Here is a 26,636-nt window from a genome sequence, read left to right as displayed (position 1 = left end):
AGATAACATTCACCCTAAGTAGGTAACATAGCCTATATTTATTGCTAGAAAAGATTAGGGATCCTTACTAAAACTTTAGTAACGTAACTCAAGGTAAAAAAAGGCTATAAAATATCTTTTGTCGCGTGCGATGAGGAAACTTGGTGATAGGACAAAAGTGTTGAATTGGGAGATATTCAGAGTGAAATGATCTAGATTTTAATGGATATTTTTACTAAAATACGAACATGATGTTAAACGTAACTTTTAATCTATCAATATATTTTTTTAACAATGACAGAATTTATTACTCAAATACAATTATGTATATGAACCTCTATGTTCATTCAACAAAAAGTATGTTCTACAGTATTGAAGAAAATATAAAATATCAAATGTAATTTTATTTTTAAATGTCCACCCGTACCAAGCCGGATACGGGACGCTAGTTTATTATATTTACCTACCCATAATGTAAGAAGTATTTTAAATAACATTTTGTTAAACTAAACTACAGGTTTATGCATATTATGACATGGTAGCGCCACCTTCGCAGAGTTTGCGTAAACTAAGTTTCAATATTGTTTCTGATTACTTCTTTCTGTCCACCTACATTGTTCTCAGTTTGAACTGCTATACATATGTTAATATAATTTAATGACGATTCTTTAAGACAGGAAGAATGAAACGAAGTACCCACTATACTAGTTATTGTACATTCTTTCTGAATAACATGACATAGTGTAAGCGAGATAAATAATAATAATTTTCATTAAAACAAATATTAGTTTCTATTCTGATCTCATTTGGTCACTTACTCACATTCAGGTTTTATGATTCGATTTTATGCTGGTATAGTTTAGTAGTTTATTTTTTTTTATATGGCCATTCAGACGCCGTAGTGACTTGTCAAAATTCACTCCTCATTGTAACAATTGCTTTGATAAGTATATTATTCTTTCAATTTTATCTTTATCAAATATTATACTTTAAAAGGCAATAAAATGACAGTCAAAAATAAAAATGAAGAACCCAAAAAAGAAAAGGCAGAACCCGTTGCCGCCCCCACCGATGATTTGGCAAGTATTGTAGTACGAATGTGTAATAATGTCGTATTAAAATAAATACTAATTATTTTCAAACCCTTAACAGTCAGAAGAAGATAAACGTCTTCAGGAGGAGCTGAACATGCTCGTTGAGAAACTTTTGGTAAGAAGTGTTTTGGAATAAGTATATTGCAATTTTTGCAAACAACAGTTAAGTACCATTTTTTTTTCTAGGGGAATGATGTGGAATTATACTTCCCTGCTCTACAAATGTTGAGTAATCTTATTAGAACATCTACAACCTCTATGACATCAGTGCCTAAACCCTTAAAATTTTTGAGGGAACACTATCCAGCACTTAAGCTAGTATATGAGAAAATTGAAGATGCAAAAACCAAAAAATTCTGTGCTGATGTTGTCTCAGTTCTTGCTATGGGTGTCAGTGGATCACCAGTAAGTAAATTATGATTATCTTTTTTTGTTAAATCTTAGATTCAATTATTTTCATTAAGTTGTCAGATTCACCTACTTTAATAAAAAAAGATTATTATTAACAGCTAGGTATCCAATTTATATATTTATTAAGGTTGCTGTTATTCTTTGTCTAGGTCTGAAGTACATAACATAGAGTTGGAGGAATTGCTTTGTTGTTTTGTAAATGTTTTACAATTAAATTTCTATATTTGTTTTAACAATATGTATATTTTTGCATTCTATGAATATTGATTAACTATTGGAGATGCTTGCACTGATATCTATTCTTTCTCAAATTAGTAAGATGTTTTAAATTATCAACAATCAATTAATTCAAAGAATTCCCCTTATTAACTTTTAGATTTCTGCCCAAAAGTTGCTTATCACTGCTGTGCAGTAGCTTATTTGCAAATCAGATATAATCTCTGTTGGCATCATGTCCTGTCCTCAGGAATGTTGTAAAGAGTCATAGTGACAACGTAAACAAATTATTGTAGTAAGTTGTTTACTTTTTTTAATATGGTACTAAACTTGAAATTCTTTTACTAAAAGGATGCTGCTGAGAAAAGAGAATGTCTTAAGTATTGTCTCCTTGGAACTATGTCCAATGTGGGTGATTGGGGACATGAATATGTTAGGTAAGTCCTTTCACATAAAAATTAATAATTAAAACCATTGAATCATATAGAACAGTTTTTTTTAATATATAAAATAGGTTGATAATCTAAAAAAAATATAGCCAAATAACCAAAGTTAGTCATAAAGGAACATCATGTATAATACATGTTAATTTTTTTTACTATATTACTTAAATCAATAATAATCCTGAGGCTTGACTCAGGATTATTATTGATTGTTTCTTTAAGAATCCTCAACATAGTATCTGATAATATTAGAATTTAGATTTTCTAAATACTGAACTTAATTTATTACTTTGGTTTATCAACTTATATGAATAATCATTTTTATGTAAAATAATATATCAATACTTATGTTATGTTATTGTTAGACAATTAGAGGGTGAGATAGCTGAAGAGTGGAATGTGGAAAATATGGACACATTGCTACCATTGGTAAGAGATGTGATAGCTTTTGATATGCAACATTCTGCTGAAATACAGGCCTGTGATCTCTTGATGGAAATTGATCGCCTAGACCTTATCACACAGCATATGGATCAAAGCAATTATCCCCGTGTCTGTCTTTATTTAATTGGGTATGTTGATTTAATCTAGTATTTTTTTATGTCTTTATATTATTATTCTATTATATTTTATTATATTATTATGCTTCTCAATACATTTATGAAAATATCTATGCTAGAAGGAATATAGACAGTTTCAAAAGAGTTAGTGATTGCACTAATAAAAGCTTACGTAACAATAACAAACTGATTTTACCTAAATGTCGTTTGGCTAAAGTTAGTAATTTGTTTTATGGCAATTGCGTAAGGTTTTACAATAAAATACCAGAGTCTGTTATAAATCTGCCAGAAAAAAGATTTAAATGTCAAATAAAACAGTTCCTTTGCAAAAAAGCTTACTATAAAATTGAAGAATTCGTTAACGATAATAATGTTTTTATAGAAAAACTTTAAATCTATAGCACTGACAATATTATCTGAATACATTATTAATGAGTGCGTAGCGACTTCTATGTTGATTATTGCATGCCTCTTACTTGTTATACTGTAATTATTTATATAAAAAAAACATCTATTAAAAAGAGCAACACACAAGTTTCTTGCTCATTCTTCTTGTGATGAATCTGCATTCCGAATGAGTGGTAGAATCAAAATATGACTATTCAAAAGTGCTTGTAATGAGTTTATTTGAATAAAGATTATTTCTATTTCTATTTCTATTCATATAATATGGCAATATTAAAGACTTGGAAACCTATACATAATAACCCATATCCTTTTTAAAGTGTAAAATAGTTTATATGGAGGTAGATTTTGGACAGTCTAGTGTATCATGTATTCCCCTTGCTTCATTTATTCCTCCCTCCTTCAATTTTACACAAATATATCTGCAGAAATTCTCATAAACATAAATAAATGCTATTTAAATTGTACCTTGAAACAATAAATGCAATGAAGTCATTTATATTCTCATATTTTATTACTTTTATTTTATTTTTTATGGATATCAAATTAAAAGTCTCATGCCTTTTTATATTGGTGGCTGAAAAAGATATGACTGAAGTATTCATACTGATAGTTTTTACAGTCTACCTCCTATTCTTAAATAAATATCTACAAGACAAAATGTAAATATGATTTACATGATTTTAGCTGTGCCAGTTATGTTGTGGAACCAGAGTCAACACAAATCCTCCAAGGTGTACTGGACACATACTTACGGTTTGGAGAGTATCCACGGGCACTGCTTGTGGCTATGCAATTGCATGATAAGACCAAATGTGAAGAGGTCTTTAATGCATGCACTGATCCGTAAGTAGATTAATAAAATTCTAATCTAATTTTGGACCACCACCACTGAAAATTAATTACTATACCCAAGTTAATGCCTTCAGTCATAGTCACAAAAAGCGTGGGGTACATGTTTACACTGATATTATATATCAAACTATATTTGATTATCAATTGTAAATTTTTTAAGGAAGAATGCTTAGGTAGACAAGTAGATAATTCCCAATTATACCACAGACATAAAGATATACATCTAGATTAATTGTCAATATACAAACTAAAGTATAAATAAAGGTAAAGTTAAGAACTTATTAATATATTATAATATTATTTTAGATTAATTAAGAAGCAGCTGTGCTACATGCTTGCCAGACAGTACATACCTCTTGATTTAGAGGATGAAGATCTGCGCACGATTCTTCTAAATGCACACATCAATGATCATTACTTGAGTTTAGCTAGAGAGGTGAGTTTTTTTAAATATCTTTTCATCTATTCATAAATGTTTTTATCTTATTGAATGTTTAATTTCCTGAATTCAAATTAAAAACAGTGTTGCATTAAAAAAACATTATTCTTTAATAAGTAATATAATATTATAGGTATGTTCATAGTCAAGTTTTTAAATTTTACGGCCAGTTTCATTAACATTTTTAATGATCAGGAAAATCTTCATCACCTTTTTCCCTTTATGGTACTTCACTTCACTTCTATATTTTTTATTATAGCTTGATATAATGGAACCCAAAACCCCTGAAGAAGTTTACAAAACTTGGTTGGAGTCCGCTGGATCGGCTCTACGCCCATCTTTATTAACTGACCACCCAGTAGATTCCGCACGGCAAAACCTTTCCGCGACGTTCGTTAATGCATTTGTTAATGCTGGATTCGGACGAGACAAGTTAGTCACCACCGAGGATGGCAATAAATGGATGTATAAAAACAAAGATCATGGTAAGGATTTTTAGTATGTGATTTATATTTTAGGCTATAATATGGCAGTTCTCAAATTTTATTCTGTTACTTATTATTCTGCCACGGGTTAGATGTAGATATTGGGAAGGGTTAATAAATATTTTAAAACATTACTTACTGGATTTATAGTTATTTTGAATTCTGCTACCATAGGCATGTGTAAGATTACAAAATTTTCAGTGCATAATTGATAATTAAGTGCATAATTAAACAAAATAATGTAAATTGATTAATTAATGAAATTGACTTCTGCAAAGTAACATCTGACTATAAGATGCTAAATTGTCCTATGTGGATATCATTTAAATTAAAATACATGAAAAGAATAAGATATATATTTTTACCTTTCCTATTAATAGAAGTACCAAAGTCTGTATAATTAATTTTAAAATAATAATAATACCATCAAGGTAACCAGAGCCTTTGTTATAGGTACTAGACGACTGATATAAATACTTACACTTTTTTTTTGTAAAAAACCAACTAAAATCAATACCAACAAATAATCATATGAATACAAATGTTTGTATGGTACGTAAAGCGGTATGCTAAACTGCTAGACCACAGGTCGTAGTTTAAAATGCTGAAACATTGTTCAGGCATGTTGTCGGCGGCGGCATCGCTCGGCATGATCCATTTGTGGGACGTGGACGGCGGGCTGACTCCCATCGACAAGTACCTGTACACGGCGGACGAGCACATCAAGGCGGGCGCGTTGCTCGCCCTCGGGCTTGTCAATTGCGGCGTGCGCAACGAATGCGACCCTGCCCTCGCGCTGCTATCCGACTACGTGCTACATTCTAGCTCCAATCTCAGAATTGGCAGTGTTTTGGGTAATTAATAAAAAGTTTTAGTGCTTCTTCTTCTTTATTTTAAATGGCTACCACCAATTAGGAGTTTTGATTTCATAGTGCTTTTAATTGTAGTGCTAATTGTAACATGCATCTATATATCCTAGCAAGCTTACAGCTTATAGTAGAACATACTTGTTTAAACATCTAAATGTTCTAATGACGAAAGATTTTATTCTATGTTAATATAAAATATATGTAACAGTTTATTTATTATTGTAAGCTAGTAAGTAGTAGTAGGCAATATTTCAAGTGGTTAAAGCCGCGGTTCAATTGTTGGTTGTTCTCCTTTTTTATTGTTGAAATAAAAAAGGAGAACAACCTCATGGCTACTTCCATATTCACCAAGATAAAACATAATGTAATGAATATTTGAAGTATTTGAATAACTTTTTATGCAGGTTGTGTATCACTGTTTATTTATTTATTAGGTTGCTGTGGAAGTTATTAGTTAACCACAGTGTAAGTATATTTGTGTATATTTGTGTGCAGGGCTGGGCATCGCATACGCGGGCACTCAACGCGAAGAGGTGCTGTCGCACTTGCTGCCCGTGTTGGCGGATGCCGCCGCCCCGCCTGAGATCTGCGCACTGGCCGCCATCTCCTGTGGACTCATTGCTGTCGGCTCCTGCAACGGGGATGTACGTTATCACTATTTCCACTAAAATGTCTCACCAAATGGCATGACAATAATTTATTATAGTTTGGTTGAATTACGACAATAGTAATAGAAATACTAAAATAGTAATATTTTGTTTCTTAAATTTCCAAGCCTAATACCATTATGTTTGCAGGTCACATGTGCCATCATCCAGCGTCTTATTGATGACAATAAGGACTTACACTCATCTACTTATGCCCGGTTCTTGCATTTGGGACTTGGATTATGTTTCTTAGGTAATAATATATAATAATAATTAAATCCGTGGATGTAATTGTCGTTTTGAGCCTAGAACTTAGCAGGTACCATAGACACGGAAACACTGAATAATAGTACTCTTCGTATAGAAAACTCATTGTACAAGGCACTTTAAATAAAATACTAATCTTCCTCATACTAGTTGGTTGTAATTATTGCATAAAAGGATCACTATGGCTGATTATACCTTGTAAGAAAGATAAGTATACTCTCTTCGTATGTATAGTTTTTTATGGTTTTATCGCAGGCTGCAAGGAACGTACAGAGGCGACAATGGCGGCACTCGAGGTGTTGCCAGAGCCGCAGCAGTCGCTATGCCAAACTACGCTCTCCATGTGTGCATATGCTGGCACCGGCGACGTGCTAGTCGTCCAACAGATGTTGCATATCTGCTCCAAGCATTATGAGACAGAGGTGCCGTTATAAATTATTTTTTGATTAACTTTACAAAAAACTCCACCTGATGTACATATACCCCATTTATCATAAGTTTCCACCATAAACTATATTTTATAATATACAGGCTGGTCTTAATTTTAGACTAATTTAAACCCAGACTTAAAACTGCACTTTGTTATCATGTCAATTACAATTTGTGGTATTCCCTCTCTGTTTAGTCTGTTTTTGAATCTCAGAAAGTAAATTGACAATCATAGAGGTCAAATTTAAATTATTAGTTGAGTTTCCTAAGAAGTTTAAATAGATGTATGTTTAACGAAATATATCATACGAAGCTCATTTATTTTATAAAAGAGCCGGTAAGTTTTTATTTTAGTGAAAAATATGTCAATTAAATAAAACTATTTTGATACAACAACCCTATATTTATCAATACCTATACTTTATAAATTTCTTATAGTGCCTCAACACTATTTAAGAATTACAAAAAGTTGGCAACATAGCTAATAACAAATTTGTCTCTGGGATGAAAAAACAGATGGGTTGTTACCATCTCAGTCAGTATATTGTTTAAGCCTACATACTTGAAAAAAAGATAATTTTATCAATTGAAAAAAGTTGAATAGGACTAATTGCCAAAATTTTCAAATATAATAATGATGTATATACATTTGCAAAGATGGTACTAAGTTTAAACAATTTCAGAATGAACAGTCATCAGCTGAAGACACAGCTTTTAAAAAACAAGACAAAAAAGATGCTAAGGAAGGTAGCAGCTCCAGTAGTTCAAAGGATGACAAAAACAAAAGTATGTATAAATATATATTATTATGAATTCTGATACTGATCTTTTATAAATTAATTGGCCCTGGCTACAGTTTTTTTTAATTATGTTAAATGAAGAACAATAATATATAATTGTATTCACTACATTTAGAAGTGATATTATAGATAAAATAATTATTGTAAAAAATATATTTCAGTTAATTCGTGATTATTACAAGTGTTTATTAATTGGTTTCCTATTTTATGTATATATTTAGCACCAACAATTATCTTATCTTAAATATGTATTTCATTCATAACATTTTTTTTTTCCACTTAAACCATGATTGTCGTATAGTTCATTTGTGATATATACTAGCGTAAACTCGGATATTGTGTTTGAAATACAGAAAAGGATAACCCTATCCAAAATTGCTAGCTTTTATTATTAATTAATTAATATAGTTCCTACCTTCTTAATAATAAATTTAGTTTTTTAAAGTTGTTTATACCTCAAGAGTATATTAATAGTGGTAAATTATTTCATTAAATAAAAACTTTTAAAATTACTTGAATGAATTTTCAATGATATCAGGCAAGTCAAAAGATAGCAAGAGCAAAGAGAAGGAAAAGGAAAAGGAAGCAAATAAGGAGCTGTCGTCGGTGCAGGCGGTGGCTACACTGGGCGTAGCCGTCATCGCGCTCGCCGAGGAGACCGGCGCCGAAATGTGCACACGCATATTCGGACAGCTCGTATGTATCCATTCAAAATAAGGGATATGAAACGTGTTTTTTTTTATTCCTTGTTGTTGCTTTTTAAGTGTAACTCGAATAAATAAACTGAAAACAAACAAAGCTAATGAATAAAAAGGATACAACCATATTCAACGTTATTCGATGTTAGTGACCAAGGCTAGTTGGTCAATAAATTTTAAAATTTTATTATATAAGATATATAATAGAATTTCTAGTCCACTACTGCTACTCTGTTCTCAGATAGGTTAGTGCGAAGCATTGTCAACTGTCAATGTTGTGGTGAATGGTTGACACTTAACATGCACATAATTTCCTTAGTATATTCATATATACATATCAGACGACAAAAACATAGCAGACGAGCGAAAACAAATAATATAATATATTCCTGTAAAAAATCATGTTCAGATTATTGTTTTCTTTTGTCCAGGGTCGGTACGGTGAACCTGCAGTCCGTCGTGCGGTGCCGCTAGCGATCGCACTTTGCTCGATCTCCAACCCACAACTGGCCGTGATTGACGTACTCAACAAATACTCCCACGATTCTGATAACGACGTCGCATACAATGCTATCTTTGCCATGGGACTTGTGGGGGCTGGAACTAATAACGCAAGGTTGGTTAACAATAATTTATATTAATCAAACTGTACAGGGGGTCAGGTCACCATTTCTGGACCGAATTCCATGATTGCAAAAATTTCCATTCTATAGCTAAGTGGTAATGTAATTTCTAAAAGTTATTTTAGATTGAAAAATAAAAATTATTTCCACCTCCAGTTCATCGTCTAAATTCCAATATTATTCCTCAACTTTTCAATGAAGAAGAAGAAACTTCCATTGAAGGGAAAACTAACAAATACAATAGTTGGCCTCTGTATTTTCTTTTTATTGATTATTGTAATATTTCATGGTGTCCGTGATAAATCGGAATATCTATGCATGCCTTCTGTAATACCGCTCCTAAGAGCTTCGCCTTCAGTTTTGTAATACCGATGAATCGGCAATAATACCATTCTTGAGTACTAAAAACTTTGTATGTATGTACGTAGGTTGGCGACGATGCTGCGAGCACTGGCGCTGTACCACGGCAAATCGCCAGTTCACCTGTTTATGGTGCGGTTGGCGCAGGGGCTCTGCCACGCCGGCAAGGGCACCGTCACACTGTGTCCTGCACACGCCGACCGCCGCCTCCTTAATCAGCCTGCTCTCGCCGGCCTGCTTGTCGTACTCACCGCTTTCCTCGACTGCAAGAACAGTGAGTGTGCTCTACACTATGCATACAAACAACGAACGCGTAAAGGTTACTTTAGATGAAATTCGACATAGCTGTCTAGTCTATATATATGTTGGTATATATAGGTTGTTTTTTTATTGTAAGTTTATATACAAACACAGCCAGTGTCATTTGATTTCAAGAGATGTTTTATTTATTTATGTTGATGTTGCATTTTTTACCCTTACATTGCCTAGTTTCGACATTTATTCTAAATCCTTATAGTACGAGATCCCGCTGCAGAATCAGTGTACCCATCGAGTGTTTGCTGAAAACCAAATTTTTACACATATTTATCATTAGGAGAATTTATATCTACCAGGTTGCCTATCAAAATGTGGCCGCTAGTATTTTTAATTAAATTATTAATAATTCATAATCCGTAAGAAATTTCATTGACTTGTTTTTTCAGTAAAATGTCGTTCACTTTACGGCAACATCTATAAAGACTGTGAAAAATCATGGTTGCCGTTGCGCACCTGGCCGCACCTCTTCGCAGCCAGGTGTACACAGGTATGATTTTATTACATTTATACACCCACAACGTACATTCATAATTTATATATCAAATTAAAGCAAATTTTTTTCTGTTTATTATCATATACGGTTGCCTAATTAAATCTGGCCGCAAATAAGGGTTGCTGGCTATTAATATAGTAAATATTAAAAGTAGAGTGAAAGAGAGCTAGCGCGTAACACCACTAGTCAAACGAGGATAGCGATTGCCAGCTGTCGGACAGTTTAAAGCCATTGCGCATGCGTCAGATGCTAGTGTTCTCAACCTCCGATTCAAACAATAGTAGGTACGCCTCAAAATAATAAATACTCCAAAAGAAACGTCTTTCTTTTCAAAATATAAAATTAAATTTTTCTTACGACGAAACAATAACATTAGAGAACACTTTTTAAATGAAGCATTATCAAAGTCTAGTACATTGCATTTTTTGTCGCACAGAAAACACGCCTTCATCTTTATAAATTTTATTTCGCACTGATGAGATTGATAATTTTTCAATGCACAAATTAAACAGCAATATATTATGTTGTGTATTACGTACTCCAAAACAGCGTGGTTTTTAACTTAGAATAAAAGTCGCAACTGATCCATTGAGAACACTAGCATCTGACGCATGCGCAATGGCTTTAAACTGTCCGACAGCTGGCAATCGCTATCCTCGTTTGACTAGTGGTGTTACGCGCTAGCTCACTTTCACTCTACTTTTAATATTTACTATATTTAATAGCCAGCAACCCTTATTTGCGGCCAGATTTAATTAGGCAACCGTATATGATAATAAACAGAAAAAAATTTGCTTTAATTTGATATATAAATTATGAATGTACGTTGTGGGTGTATAAATGTAATAAAATCATACCTGTGTACACCTGGCTGCGAAGAGGTGCGGCCAGGTGCGCAACGGCAACCATGATTTTTCACAGTCTTTATAGATATTGCCGTAAAGTGAACGACATTTTACTGAAAAAACAAGTCAATGAAATTTCTTACGGATTATGAATTATTAATAATTTAATTAAAAATACTAGCGGCCACATTTTGATAGGCAACCTGGTAGATATAAATTCTCCTAATGATAAATATGTGTAAAAATTTGGTTTTCAGCAAACACTCGATGGGTACACTGATTCTGCAGCGGGATCTCGGACTATTACATGTTACCAACATCCACATTTAAGTAAATAATTAGTAGCAGCAGTTTTAAACATGGCATTTCATAATATAAGTGTGCCTAACATACCAGTGCATATACTCAATTGTGACACAAACTATATGTATAGCCAGGTCGTCAGTCTTATGTATGGTGTTTGTGTCACTTTTATACTAAGTGGTACACCATACATAAGACTGACGCAAATAACACTTGATGGTATATTTGAAGAACTGCAAATTGTTCTTCAGGTAAACTATCTGCTTGAGTTACTTAAAAAAATTAACAAACTTTTCTATTTATTGCAGTAATTCTTGGAAAATCTCACTACTTATTGTATGTATTGGCAACTGCTATGCAACCTCGGTGGCTCGTCACCCTTGATGAGAACCTTCAGCCTTTGAACGTCAGTGTCCGTGTTGGTCAGGTATGTAACCATATAGTTACTTTATCTATTTATTGTTGTGGCAATTCTTATCTACTTACCTCCTGATGATCGCATATTCGATCTCTTAACAATACAAACATTTGTATTCATGAATATACCTGCATCAGTGTATATTGTATGTGTATACATGTGTAATTATTAAAAATATGTATTTAAATAACAATTGTAAGCTCAGTAGTCTAAATTTATTTTATGTGAACAATATTCCTTCAGATACAGGAAATTTACTATTTTACAGGCTGTGGATGTAATTGGCAAAGCTGGTACACCAAAAACCATTGCTGGTTCTCACACCCATACTACTCCAGTGCTCCTGTCATTTGGAGAACGTGCGGAACTTGCTACTGATGAGTACATCCCATTGTCCCCGGTCATGGAGGGATTTGTTATATTAAAAAAGAATGAAGACAGTGTCATGGCCTCTGTCCAGTAGAAGCTAGTATATTAACTCGTAAAGTATATGTATTATTTGTGTTTCTAAAAATAAACTAATTATAATTTCATAACTATAAAATTGTGTTTAATTAATAATACCTTTACAAAGATACAAGTTGGGTTAGTCAGAGGCAATATCAAACATTATCAAATTGTCCATGTCATGGTAAATGCATTTTGCATCTTTACATGTGCCAAAGGATATATTGGAATCCAACATGTTTGGGTAGAGAACCTTAAGCTATATCTCAGGATCAGTGTTTTTAGTACCGAGTTAACTAGAAACATAAATTGACACAATGACATCAGAACTCATCACTCCCAACTTAGACCATAAGGCGGTCTAAGTTGGGATAGTAAACCACTGAACAGTAACACAGTATGCTTAATTATGACTTCATAAGAAAACATGCAGTTGGTTGGGTGAGTATTTAAATAAAAGCTTTTCCAAAATGTAACATAATTTATTAGAATTTCTTTTACTTATGCTATACTTTTATGTATTTCCTTTCTGTTCTTCAGTCTTGTGAATATTTTTTTCCCTGAATTCTTGTATTTTGTCATCATTATCTTCACTACTGCTGTCTGATTGAGATGACATAGATTGTTTATTGTTGTCTAATTTACTTATTTTTCCTTTTATTTTTGCTTTATTCTTCTTCTTTAGTCTTTTAGCTCTTTTCCTTGCAGTTTTATCCTCTGCAATTTTTTTATTTGCCTCAATTTTATTATGATATTCTTCATCAAGTTTTTCCTGAAATAATAAAATAAAATATTTGTATTACAGGCTATACAAGCTATGGTAAATTTCATGAGAATCATCCACCGCAGGTTGTAGAAAGATATTATTAATCTATACATTTTAGCTAGAAATATTATCAATTATTATATCAGTAATATACTCTGCCTAATAGGGTTGTTAGTATTAAGTATACAGAATATAATACCTTTTCACTTTTTTCTTGTATAAATTTTTGTCTGGCATACTCTTTTCTTCTTAAATGTCGATAAACATGAAATTCTCCAGAGCCAGCTCCAGCACTTGATCCCATAACATTACGGACGAAATCTGGCGCTGAAGGCAAAGATTTTGCCTTTGGTGGATCCGGTATCAGTACAGGTTTATCCTGATGAAGAAAAATTATACATTACTCATCTGCCAAGTCAACGTCAATCTAATTTACCATTTAATTATGATTCGTAAGAAATACAGTTAAACGTTAGGTGGTTATGTAGAAACATTAGGACTCACTGGATTTTTCATTAATTTCTCCAACTTTAGCCGTTGTAAATCAGTAGCATTTTTTATTACTATTGGTTTTGTAACTTCATTATTACTTTTTTCTTTATCTTTAGTACTCATAATTAAACAAATTAATTTACTAATTGTTATTGTTTTTAAAATCACATATATAAATGTAAATATACTTGATCAAGGAACACAATACTCTAAACTTGATGTTATGAATGATGTATTATAAAAAAATTGACAATGAATAATTGTTGTTGTTGTTTTATTTTTCTTTTGGCTCAGCATATTAGTGCATTTGCCAAATATAAAACGAATTTTTAAATTTGTCCGATTCGGTTCGGCGTAGAAAAATAGTTATTACTGATTATAAGAAATGATGTCCTTTTTAGGGTTATGAATAAAAATTCATAAACGGAATTTTAGATATCGATATTAAGGTATCGATATCGACGTCTATGTTTTGGAATTACTGGCATCCCTACTTCGAGGTGTCACCTTAATTTCACCTTGTGAAGGTCAAAATCTGTTCACATATACATGTAGTGTTCTCTTTCCTTCCTATTACATTAGTTTTCTGTACAGCTGATTCGATCACAAGCAAGTTTCTTAGAATTCTTGAATTATTTAGTTCAGTAAGTACATTTACTAATACGATATTTTTAATTGTATATATTTTATGTTCTATACATTAGTTGTAACAAGAATGTCTTAATCACTTACCATTAGAATTTTATTATATCGCCTTTTGTACTATTACTTTCAATACACCGAAATTCTTATTTCTTTAAAAGTCGTATAAGTAGCCCTGTCCATCGAATAAAATGTATCCATTGAAAATATTCAAAACAGATTCTTATAAAACTAAAATATGTATATTACGGTAGATCTTATAGATATCACGCACCGGTTGCTTACATAGAACATTAATATTTAATGTAATTGATGTCTTAAAAATCTTCAAATGTATGTCGGTTTTATAGCTATGAACTACTATCCTACGTCCTAATAATATATTAAACCGAAAATGAGGATGGATGTTCAATATAATCTACTATTTAGATATTTGATAGAATTATTTTTAAACTTTCGTGTTTAATATACATTTATTGTTAACCGATGTCTGGTAAATAAGCTCGTGACCATGGCGAGTGCAACCTAATCAATTGATTTTAAAATTAAAAATTCGAGAGTGGTAATACAAAATACCTTCAGTTACCATAAAATTATTCATTTTGAGATCTTGTTAACAATATAAATAACGGTGGGATCAAATTAAATTTGGTAGGTAGATAGCATATTATCAATTGACATAAAGGATACTTTTACTTGAATTTAATGTGTCAGTGTCACAGGACATTACTAGTGTATTTTAGTTGCAAGCATAATGAATTAACATATTTATATAAAAACTCTATATTTGTTTCTCTTCACTTAGTAATGTATGGAAAAACAACATATTCAATACAAATTTAAATAATCACATAAGTAATCCAAATACATAATATATTTACAATATTAATAAACTGTTTTAAATAATAGATATTTTAAAATAATGTGTTTATTATTCTTCAAATATCTTTATAATTACTAAATCTTTTTTTTTTATATTTAAGTTTGTATTCTATTATATTTAATATAATTTTTATATCATTTGTTACAACTTAAGATTATGATTTATCAGTTACACCAACATTTGAAGTTATGTATGATTAATTTATAGACATAAAGGAAAATATCCAATAGATTAATTTAAATATTCAAACTGATTGCCAAAATTAGACTGCCTATGATTGGGTTAGTGACCACTTTGTTTGTCTTTTTAGTAAGTTCTATTGGAATAAAATGTATTTACTATATATTGAATACAAGAATAAGTGTTTCAGTATATAAGCTAGTTATTACTTAAACAACATTCTTGTTATGACATATATACACATATTAATAATTCTGATAAATGTTATTCCAGCAGTTAAAAGTATTCACCTAATATTAAAAATGCCAATCAAGTCAGTACAGGCCCGTCAAATCTTCGATTCCCGTGGTAATCCCACTGTTGAAGTTGATTTGGTAAGTTTATGAACAAACAATTTCAAAGTAACATCATAGCTTGTAAATTTATCAAATTCTCCCAAAGCATTGATAAATATCATGTATGTATTTGATGCTATCATCACTATCTATGGTCTAAGTGGTTTACCACACTGCACTTCTTCCTAAGGGTTCAATTTGAGGAATAATACAAACATTCATAGTTACAACTATTATTGTTACTCTGTATATTTTCTATTTATATTATATACTTCTATGTATTTACAAAAAAATGTATTATATGTTGTTTAGTGCCCATTGTATATACACACTCTTGGTTAATGTATATATGCAATGTTAATGGAAGTGCATGGACTGGATGAGCATGTCTGAATTTTCCTGGGTACCCCTTTGCACATTCCATTTACAGTTCTAGTACAAATAGAGACTGATATATTCATATCATTCTAATTGTACTAGAACTATGAATTTAACTATCAGTGTTGATCAAACTGAGTGTCACCATTCTTAGAGCACAGATTTTTTTTTTGGGTTGCTAGCTGGTTGTATCTAAAATAAATAGATAATTATTGTATCACTTTGTAAATAAAACAGTTTTCTTTTATACATCTTTAAAATTATTATAGGTTGTTGTTTTAACATAGAGTTTTAGAGGTCACATGACTTTGTCAACATTTCTAAAATGTTTGAATAAGAATATATTATATAACAATATCAATATATTGTGGGGATTGTAATACATTTATTAAAATTTTAGGTAACAGAATTAGGTCTCTTCCGTGCTGCCGTACCCTCTGGAGCATCCACTGGGGTGCATGAAGCCTTGGAACTTAGAGACAATGTTAAAAATCAATATCATGGGAAGGGTGTCCTTACGGCTATTAAAAACATCAATGAAATTATTGCACCTGAGCTTATCAAAAAGAATATTGATGTAACACAGCAAAAAGAGGTACTATGCTGTTTTCTATAAAATCATTACAGAAATTTAATTGTAATGGATTATTGAATTTTTTTTGTATTTCATTTTCTGATTCTTGTTTTGTTTCCACAGATTGACCAATTTATGATAAACTTAGATGGCACAGAGAACAAGTCAAAGCTCGGTGCTAATGCCATTCTTGGCGTTTCCCTGGCTGTTGCCAAGGCTGGTGCTGCCAGTAAGGGTGTGCCTCTTTATAAACACTTGGCTGATTTAGCAGGCAATAATAATATTGTACTGCCAGTACCTGCTTTTAATGTCATCAATGGTGGATCACATGCTGGAAACAAATTAGCCATGCAGGAGTTCATGATTTTGCCTACAGGTTGTTTTTTTTTTTTTATTATATACCATATAGTACTTAATGTTTTATTTCTCATATGTTACTTATGTATATATAAACTCATGTGTATACACACAATTTTGCTCTATATTCGATAGGTAGTGATATAATAATTATAATTTGATCACAGGCCTAATTGTAGGTGATAAACAGCAAAATAACTGCTACAGAAAGCAGCTTTCTCTATAATTTATTTTCATTTCGGTATATAGTATTATGGAGGAAATCTTTTTCTAAACACATTTTTATTTACTGTCCTTAGGAGCCACCAGCTTTAGCGAGGCGATGCGCATGGGATCTGAGATATATCACTACCTTAAGAAGATTATCAAGGAGAAATTTGGCTTAGATTCAACAGCTGTTGGTGATGAAGGTGGCTTTGCACCTAACATTTTGAATAACAAGGATGCTCTATACCTAATTCAAGATGCTATCCAACAGGCTGGTTATACTGGCAAGGTAATATACATGTAAAATTATAAATAATTTTGGAGTTAGATTGTCTAAGGTCTGGAATATATATTGATTGAAATTATTGTTTCTTACTCTATTTCTCTTCATAGATTGAAATTGGAATGGATGTGGCCGCGTCAGAGTTTTACAAAGAGGGTACCTACGATCTAGACTTCAAGAATCCCAAATCAAATCCAACTGACTACTTGTCAGCAGATAAACTGGGTGATCTTTATTTGGAGTTCATTAAGGACTTCCCATTGGTATCTATTGAGGATCCTTTCGACCAAGACGATTGGGCAGCATGGAGCAGTCTCACATCCCGTACGCCCATACAGATTGTTGGAGATGATCTTACAGTTAGTATTTAAATGTTTAACGAGAATTGGAGTCTGTATGACTTTAATAATTACTAATTCTCTATATTTAATGATGCTATCTTTTGGTGTTAACAGTAAATATAATGTCTAAAGATGTCACCTATAAGCTTATCAATTAATTATTAAAATGGTATATGAGCTATTGATGAATATTTACAAACAATTAATTCACCTTCATAGGGGCAAATTTTTGAGTGAATTGTCCAGAACAAACCAATTCACACAAATTGTAACTGTTCATTTAGTATTTCTCATAAATCTGCAGACTTTTTATTATCCTTCCATTGGCCTTTCAGATAAAACTTTTTAAACCTAAGGAATGTTATTTCTAAGTTGAATAAACAGATATACAATAATATATTTATTTATATAATATATTTAGTTGTGTAAACATTCGTGAATGTGTAATGGGTACTGAATATTATTACAATTAGAAACATACTTTATAACAGGTGACAAATCCTAAACGAATTGCCACAGCGGTGGAGAAGAAGGCATGTAATTGTTTGTTGTTGAAAGTAAACCAGATTGGCAGTGTCACTGAATCAATTCAAGCTCATTTACTGGCTAAGAAGAATGGATGGGGCACCATGGTTTCCCACAGGTTTGTGTATAAATCTTTATATATAAAAATTATGTGTCACATTGTGTGTCCAATCCATATTGGACACACAATGTGACACATAATTTTACACATACACATTTACACATAACTCCTAAACTACTGAGCCAATTAAAAATTTGATTTGCGCATTGTGTGCAATTTGATCCAACTTGAAAGATAGGATAACTTAAATCTCAATTTATAGTCGCAATATTATTTTATTCAAGAACCTTATCCACAGCAACGCGTGGCCGGGTCTGCTAGTTTAAATATAAAGTATTGAATCATAAATTATGTATTAAATATATGGTTAGAATAGTATTGATAAAATTTATTACCATTACTCTAACACAGTGTAAATGTATTTATACTTAAAACATTTAATATTAACATTTTACTTCTTAATTAGATATATCAAAGTCTGTATTACAATATAGACAAGTGTCAGTATGTTAGGTTAGTACACGGTTCTGTACACTGCGTGGTAAAAGATTAATTATATAAATAGAACCGTTTAAAGTACAGAAGTGCCAATATTTTCATTGATTAGTGGTGTTTTTTTTATACCAGTATGGTGGTATACGGCGTGCGGTTACCATGACCGATGGGCCACACGTGTCATGTGCTCGTTGCTAAAGGTCAATTTTTATACAGACCATTCGCACAAACGCAGTTACATCTAATTCCAAATATGACATCCTGAATGTGTTTAAATAAAACTTAATAATGTCTATTTGTTCCTGTGCGAACTTGGTAAGGAGATGTTGTTTCGAAATTACTGAAGGATAGTATTAATACCATCAAGGTATTAATACTATCGCTCAGTAATTCCGAAAGTAAAAACTTACTACACTGCATAGTCATAATATGTCATTAACCAAACTACTAGATACTGATCTTATTTGTTCTGTTATGAAATAAGTAATGGTATGTTATTTTTAATATAACTGGAACAATAAGATAACAGCCCCCCAACAGTATTTTAACAGTCATCTATGTACCTAAAACACTATATATACAACTTCAAATTTCTTGATCATGTTACGCTCGTGCTTCCTAATGAGTTGCCATTCCCAAAGCCAAGCCTCCGCAACCTGTAATTTCCCTTAAGCTTGCTTCAACTAAAGCACAACTTACAAAATAAGCTACTGAGCGATCTAAATAGATGAACCTGAGGTACCAGAGGTAGGTATAAAAGATAGTTTACCACGATATTAATACTTGAGCATTTATTTATTAAAGGTCTGGTGAAACTGAGGACACCTTCATTGCGGACCTAGTAGTAGGTCTATCCACCGGTCAGATCAAGACAGGTGCGCCATGCCGCTCTGAGCGTCTCGCAAAGTACAACCAAATTCTTCGTATTGAAGAAGAACTTGGCGCCGCTGCGAAGTACGCCGGCAAGAACTTCCGGGCGCCCGTTTAAACTAGACATTGCTAAAATATTATTATACATAAGTATCTAAAAATATATGACAAAGGCAAACATTAATTTTAATTTATCAAACAAATTGTGTTTGTTATAATCATCGTTTTTACTATCTACATCCGCGATCTGATTATTTCCTTTAACACAATTAGACGTCTGAACATCGTATCCGTTACCTATTATTGCATTTCGTTTTAAATATATAAAATAATTGATAATTAATAATTATAGAATAACGGGAGAATAGAATGTAGGTGTTCATTGTTACAGTAAATTAACATAAGGAAATTTTTAAATACAAACTCTTTTATAAAATATTTATTATCAGTTAATTAAGTACCTATAAAATTGTTATTGAAAATTTATTAAGTATATGTAATTATACCACATTTTAAAATACTAGATAATAAGATTATCTGTATAGAAAAGATAACCACTGATGTAAAATTTGTGCTATAACTAAATAAAATTTTATTTAATAAGAAGTACGTATTTACTTCGGTACCCCAATTATAATCAAAAGAAACATGTTAAATGTTCAAACCAAATTTTTTTTTTTTTTTTTATGGCTTGGCACGTCTGTGCATTTGCCAATATACAAAATTTGGGAAACAGTAGTTCAGGTAAAGGAAATTTTGGACGATAGGTTTAAAGGATCAGGTAAGTTGACAATAGGATTAATTATAAGGATTAGACTAAGGTACTACACTATACATATTAATTATATACAATATGTCATTATACTTAATAAGACCTTAATATATTAACAGACAACTATTTACATATGATATATTTATATAGAGGCAGTCAGTTTTATATTTACAATTTTATATTATTACTACTTAGAAAAATCGAAATACTTTTATACACATCAATATCATTAAGATATAATAAAATTGGAATTGATGTAGGTAAAGGAATTCGGTGAGATAGGAGATCATTAAAAAGGTAGGAATGATCATACAGAGGACAACTGAAAATGATATGGTTCAAGTCACCCACTTCTGTACCACAGCTACATATATCATTATCTACAATTTTTAGCTTAGCTAGATGTGCAGGAGAGCATACATGCCCCAATCTCATTCTAATTATTGACGTAGTCTCGCTTTTGTTCAAATTAATTTTGAAGAACCAAGGTTTAAACTGAATAGTTGGTTGAATGTTAAAATAATGTCGTGCCTTATTCTGGCAGCTATTAGGCCAAAATTCACTCCAAGCATTATGTAGATATAATCCTGGGAGAGCAGCCAGATCATGACAATAATTTTTATATGGAACAATATCACCGCATCCAATTGCCTCGTTCGCTAAGCGATCTGCTATCTCATTCCCATGTATGCCAGTATGTCCTGGAATCCACGTAAGCGAGACAGAGAACCCCTCGAGTTACATAACTGCAGCAATTTTCTGATTTCTATGATAATAGGATAATTAATATTTGATTTAAATGGAAATTTTTGAAGAGCTAACAGTGCACTTCTGGAATCAGTACACACTATTGTTTGCTGAAGTTTCATAATTAATATATATTCGAGAGCTTTGTAAATACCAAAACATTCACCAGTAAATACAGATGTTTCTGGAGGAAGTTTTATTTTTTGGACTATTTTATATTTTGAATGGTAAACTCCGATCCCAACACATCCAGTTGGATGATGTTTAGATGCATCACAAAAAATTCGGTGCCAATTCCGCCATTTCTTGTCTACAGTTGAGTTAAATTCTATATTTGAGTCGTGATTTTTATGAATATTAAGGTCAAAAATTATACTTGGTTCAAGAATTAATGATTCATAATTCGTACAGAAGATGGGAAAATATTGTGAACGATGAGTAGGAGATGTAAGAGATGAAAATTTCTGGAAGCTCTTTATAATACAAGGAATAGATTTATGGCGCCAGTATTCAGAATTATTAATATAATTAGATAATAATTTTAATTTACTAAATAGGGGATGAGTAGTACATTGTGCACTGCGAAATAAAAATTTATCAGAAAGATATTGACGTCTTAAATACAATGGCGGATCTGAGCATTCCACTTGCAATACATTTATAGGGCTTGATCGCATAGCCCTAGTTACAATTCGTAAAGCCTTTGATTGTATGCCATCCAGTTTTTTAAGACCAGCTGAGCTACCCGGCTCTAGTAGAAATGTGCCGTAATCCAATATACTTCTAATAATGGCGTTATATAACAGTTTGAGTGAACACGGATGAGCGCCCCACCAAGTTCCAGACAAACATCGAAGAATATTTAATAATCGTTCACATCTTAAAGTAATGTATTCGCAATGGGGAAGTCCACTTAGTTTTGAATCTAGTATTACTCCTAAAAATTTGCTTTGACTTTTTACAGGTAAAAGACAATTATTATAATATATAGAAATAGGAGGAGGCATACGCATTCTGGAGAACAAAACTGCATTGCTTTTGTTAAGTGACAACTGCAATGCATTCTGATCAAACCAAAGCTTTAGATATTTTAATGCAGATGTCAAATTCAAACAGCATTTTTGAACAGATTTGTCTATGGCATAAAAAAGCAGATCGTCTGCATATTGTAAAATAAAAACATTATTATTCATATTACTTAAAACAGCCTTTTCTAAATCATAAGTGTATAGGTTGTATAATAAGGGGCTAAGAACTGAACCTTGTGGGAGTCCTTTCCATACTACTCTAGATGAGATTCCAGTGTCATCAGAATTTATAATAATAGTTCTTTCAGTAAGAATATTAATTATAAAAGTTGACAGTCTAACTGGAATATGTAATATATCAAGTTTCTGCTTAAGTATTGGCAAAGAAACATTATCATAAGCAGATTCTATGTCTAAAAAGGTTGCAAGTACAGAGTCATTTCTGGAAAAGGCTAAACGAATATCCGTTATAAACAAACTTAAACTATCAAGAGTACATTTCCCTCTTCTAAAGCCATATTGACTATCTGATAAATAGTGGTTACTTTCAATATACCATTCCAGACGGTTTTTGATCAGATGTTCTGACAGTTTAAGCAGAACTGAAGATAGCGCTAAAGGACGGTAGGAAGCAATGTCAGATGGAGTTTTGTCAGGTTTTAGAATGGGGATTATATTTTGAGTCTTCCATAAAGCAGGAATATGACCAGATATCATAATTGAGTTAATGATATCTAAGAAATAGGAGAGAGATGTACTATCTAAGTGTGAAAAAAAAGAATATGGTATTCCATCTTCTCCAGGTGCAGAATCTTTAACTTTTGTAAGTACTCCCTTAAGCTCTGGTAACGAAAATGGAGCATTTAATTTAGAGAAATTGTCTATATCAGAGGTAATTACAACTTTATCCAACAAAACTTTTTCAGGAACTGAGGGAGGGGCTAACTTGTCTAGGAAACATTCAACCATATGAGGAGGAAGTACATTTGATTTAGAATCGTGGAATGCACTTCTAAATCTTCTTATATTATTCCAGACTATAGATGCATTCACATTGGGAGAAATAGATGAACAGAATTTCTTCCAACCTGTTAATTTCTTATCTCTTAACAATTTACGGGTAGTTCTGGATATATTACAGAAGATATCAAAGTTTTCCAATGTAGAGTGTAAATTGTATTGTTTTTCAGCATTTTTTCTTTTCCTAATAGCTTCAGTACATTCACTGTCCCACCATGGTGGTGAAGGTATTGTATTCTTAGAAGAAGATTTTTTAGGAAAAACTTCATTAGCAGCCTGTATTAATACTTCAGTGAATGCATTAGAGCAAATGGTTTCAGTGCCTTGAGTAATAATAGGCAGTGATGAGATTTTAGATGCAATGACGTTATTGAAAGTATCCCAATCAGCATTATTTAGCTTATATTTCATCCTTGGTTCATATTTTGGTAGTGGTTTATCAATAAAAGGAAAAGAAATAATAAGAGGGAAATGATCACTCCCAAATGACAGTGACAAGGGGCACCAAGTAAGGGATGTTGCAAGAGTAGGTGAACAGATGGAAAGATCAGGAACACTATTTCCTTCATTAGGTGGAGTACGACGTGTAGGTTGGCCAGTATTTAATACACACAGGTTAAGGGTATCTAATATTTCTAAAACTTGGTGGCCATATGAATTGTTTGTTGTACTACCCCAGGACTGATGTTGTGAATTTAAATCTCCTAGTATTAATAAAGGTTTGGGAAGGGCAGAAAGAATATTATTAAGTTCATTAAAAATAGAAGTTGATGGATGAGGTATATATAAAGATACATAACAAATGTTGTTAACTTGGACAGCTAATATGGAAAAATTACTGCTATGATCAATAGGTATATGTGAATAAGGAACTAAATGTCGGACGAGTATAGCGACACCACCATACCCATCTGTCCTATCTTCTCTGAGACAAGCATAACCCGGTATCTTAAAAGTAGATATGGGTTTCAGCCATGTCTCCTGAAGGGCACAAATAAAAGGTTTATTTTTATTTAAAATATGAAATAATTCACTTTTTTTATTAATAATACTACGACAGTTCCACTGGAGAACTTTGGCCAATGGAGCCATTGTTGTTGAAGATTTGAAGAAGAGCACTAAATAGAGAAGCAGCGTTGGACGGTACAATAGAATTAGACTCAGTCAGCAATTTAATTAAAGCCATGATTAATTCTGTAAATTGATTTGGTAAATTCTGATCAGCTACAGATTTATAACCGCAGCCATCTGCAGGAGTAGGAGGATTATAATCTTTTATTAATTGCTTATGCATGTTTACATCATAACCATGTGATAATTTTGGAGATTGACGGGGTTTTTGTACAATGGTTTTTTTATATGATCTATTGATTATATTAGAAGATAGAGTATTTTGGGGTTTAGTATTATTTAAATGTTCCGCAGTTATGATAGAAGAATTAGTTTTAACTGTGTCAGCATATGATTTTGTTACAGGACCATGCAATTTGCTGGCTTCTGCATAAGATATACAGCTTTTAGCCATAGTTTCTTTTATTGCTTTTTGTCTCCATAGTTCCGGGCAGTTTTTACTGTTAGCTTGATGATCACCAAGACATAGACAGCAGCAGAAGTCTTCTTGCTGCGTACAGTTTTCACCTGAATGTCCTTTACTACATTTATAGCACCGTGGTGTAGAACGGCATTGATCCTTAACATGACCATATCGACAACAGTTATAACATTGTATTGTTGGGTATATGTAAATATCTACAGGTAATGAGTTGTAACACATAAATACACGTTTAGGAAGTATTTGACCATCAAAAGTTATAATAACAGTTTCTGTGTCAACAAATATGGATTCACCATTAATAATATTCTTACGTCTAATCCTTCTAACTTTAAGTATTTCTCCACAGCCAAGTGGGACAGAAATGTTACTTATTACCTCTTCAGGGGACCAGTTTGAGGGAACACCCTTAATAATTCCTATTCTAGTAAGATTAAAAGAGGGAACAAATGCTTTATAGTTCTGTTGTTTTAAACGGTCACAGTCAATGAAGGAATTGGCATCAATAAAATTAGAGAATGACAAAGCTAGTCTATTCCTACCAATTTTTTTCAAACTACCATTAATAACATTTTTATAAGCACAATTTTTTAAGAGGCGACCAAAGGCAATTGGGTGTACAGTAATTCTGTCATCCGGCGAAGACTGCTCCTTTTGGATATGGACTACATAAGGTGCCGCATCACCTAATTGATAATAAAGCCTAGCTACTGATGGTCGTAACTGACTTGAACCAGCATTATCCATTTTATCCTCATTATTTGCACATGTCACAGGAGGTTGCTCGACCTTATTCTCATTATCCTCTATATTTGTACATGTATTAGAAGAAGGTTGATCACCTTCATTTACAACAGCGCATTGACAAGTGTTCTCTTGATTTTTAGAGTTTCCTTTAGAACCGCGATTTCTTCTTCGCTTTTTGTTACAGTGTTTACACACATGAGTAGCAGATATACGTTTTCGTTTAACTTTCAAATTCTCCACTAGGGTAAAAGAGCAATCAGTATCCATGGAATCATTTTCATTATTGCTAATAGTTACGTGGAGGCCCACCTGAGGGCCTGTGCCCCCAGGATCCTCAGGAGGGTCCATATATAAATTAAATAATTATGACTTACCTATGTTACAGCTACTATAATTACACTAATAAACAAATAAAATATATATAAAAGAGTGAAAATATCTACAATATCTAACTTAACTGATCACTATTAAATTTTTATTTAAATCTTATCAAAAAAACACGACCACCAAATTCTATGTTTCCCGCCTTTTTCCTAACCAAAATTATGACGCAACGTAGGTATACAGGTCTCCCAGAACTCAATTTTTTTTTTTTTAATAATGCTTTATTCATGACCATGGATACAAGTCCTTCAGTCGAACACATTTTTATAATGAATTTAATACAAAACATAAGAAATAAACTATTATATAAGCTTAGACAATACAATTTTAGTAATAATTCATTAATATTAAATTTTTTCCACAGTATGTACAATGTAGTTATATATTGGAATAAAATATGCAAAGTGAGATAGCAAATCTTGAACGCGGCGGGGAATACTTTGTGAGTGTTCCTTTGCGATGTCACTAATGTCACTGACAAGAATCAACCGTTGTATGTTGAAAACTTGGCATTCAAATATAATATGGTTTATGTCAGCATTTATCTTGAAACAGTGGTTGCATCTGTTGTCATTTGTGATTTTAATTCTGTT

The 26,636-nt window shown here is 32.1% G+C and overlaps 3 protein-coding genes across 3 annotated transcripts; 2 read left to right on the top strand and 1 right to left on the bottom strand.

Annotated features, from left to right (window-relative positions):
• The first annotated feature begins 868 nt into the window (after positions 1–868).
• On the top strand, positions 869–12,487 carry LOC131846764 (26S proteasome non-ATPase regulatory subunit 2). The gene is made up of 18 exons (XM_059196157.1): positions 869–1,058; positions 1,132–1,188; positions 1,260–1,478; positions 2,052–2,137; positions 2,509–2,715; positions 3,796–3,954; positions 4,270–4,399; positions 4,662–4,887; positions 5,508–5,741; positions 6,252–6,400; positions 6,554–6,656; positions 6,926–7,092; positions 7,783–7,885; positions 8,438–8,595; positions 9,029–9,213; positions 9,649–9,854; positions 11,848–11,966; positions 12,226–12,487. The coding sequence occupies exons 1-18, from the start codon at positions 984–986 to the stop codon at positions 12,418–12,420; spliced, it is 2,778 nt and encodes a 925-aa protein (XP_059052140.1). The 5' UTR covers positions 869–983; the 3' UTR covers positions 12,421–12,487.
• Positions 12,488–12,865: 378 nt separating this feature from the next.
• On the bottom strand, positions 12,866–13,829 carry LOC131846861 (PRKR-interacting protein 1 homolog). Its single transcript, XM_059196278.1, has 3 exons — positions 13,675–13,829; positions 13,370–13,549; positions 12,866–13,176 (listed from the first exon to the last, which is right to left on the bottom strand). Exons 1-3 carry the CDS (start codon positions 13,783–13,785, stop codon positions 12,919–12,921), a joined length of 549 nt encoding a protein of 182 aa, XP_059052261.1. The 5' UTR covers positions 13,786–13,829; the 3' UTR covers positions 12,866–12,918.
• Positions 13,830–15,646: 1,817 nt separating this feature from the next.
• Positions 15,647–20,076, top strand: LOC131846871 (enolase). Its single transcript, XM_059196291.1, has 7 exons — positions 15,647–15,741; positions 16,481–16,675; positions 16,778–17,030; positions 17,311–17,507; positions 17,612–17,860; positions 18,334–18,485; positions 19,728–20,076. Exons 1-7 carry the CDS (start codon positions 15,670–15,672, stop codon positions 19,909–19,911), a joined length of 1,302 nt encoding a protein of 433 aa, XP_059052274.1. The 5' UTR covers positions 15,647–15,669; the 3' UTR covers positions 19,912–20,076.
• Positions 20,077–26,636: the final 6,560 nt, after the last annotated feature.

Source organism: Achroia grisella, unplaced genomic scaffold (assembly GCF_030625045.1).
Source record: "Achroia grisella isolate CSIRO2021 unplaced genomic scaffold, CSIRO_AGI_Agris_v1 utg512, whole genome shotgun sequence".
Lineage (NCBI taxonomy): Eukaryota > Metazoa > Arthropoda > Insecta > Lepidoptera > Pyralidae > Achroia > Achroia grisella.
The sequence above is the reverse complement of the archived record's forward strand: the minus strand, read 5'-3'. Positions and strand labels throughout refer to the sequence as shown.

Coding starts and splice junctions, on each gene's coding strand:
- LOC131846764 (XM_059196157.1), top strand. CDS start 984: ATGACAGTCAAAAATAAAAATGAAGAACCCAAAAAAGAAAAGGCAGAA. Junction 2,716..3,795: donor GTCTGTCTTTATTTAATTGG/GTATGTTGATTT, acceptor ACATGATTTTAG/CTGTGCCAGTTATGTTGTGG. Junction 11,967..12,225: donor TCAGTGTCCGTGTTGGTCAG/GTATGTAACCAT, acceptor ACTATTTTACAG/GCTGTGGATGTAATTGGCAA.
- LOC131846861 (XM_059196278.1), bottom strand. CDS start 13,785: ATGAGTACTAAAGATAAAGAAAAAAGTAATAATGAAGTTACAAAACCA. Junction 13,550..13,674: donor AGAAATTAATGAAAAATCCA/GTGAGTCCTAAT, acceptor TTTCTTCATCAG/GATAAACCTGTACTGATACC. Junction 13,177..13,369: donor TACAAGAAAAAAGTGAAAAG/GTATTATATTCT, acceptor TTATTATTTCAG/GAAAAACTTGATGAAGAATA.
- LOC131846871 (XM_059196291.1), top strand. CDS start 15,670: ATGCCAATCAAGTCAGTACAGGCCCGTCAAATCTTCGATTCCCGTGGT. Junction 17,861..18,333: donor TTGTTGGAGATGATCTTACA/GTTAGTATTTAA, acceptor ACTTTATAACAG/GTGACAAATCCTAAACGAAT. Junction 18,486..19,727: donor GGCACCATGGTTTCCCACAG/GTTTGTGTATAA, acceptor TATTTATTAAAG/GTCTGGTGAAACTGAGGACA.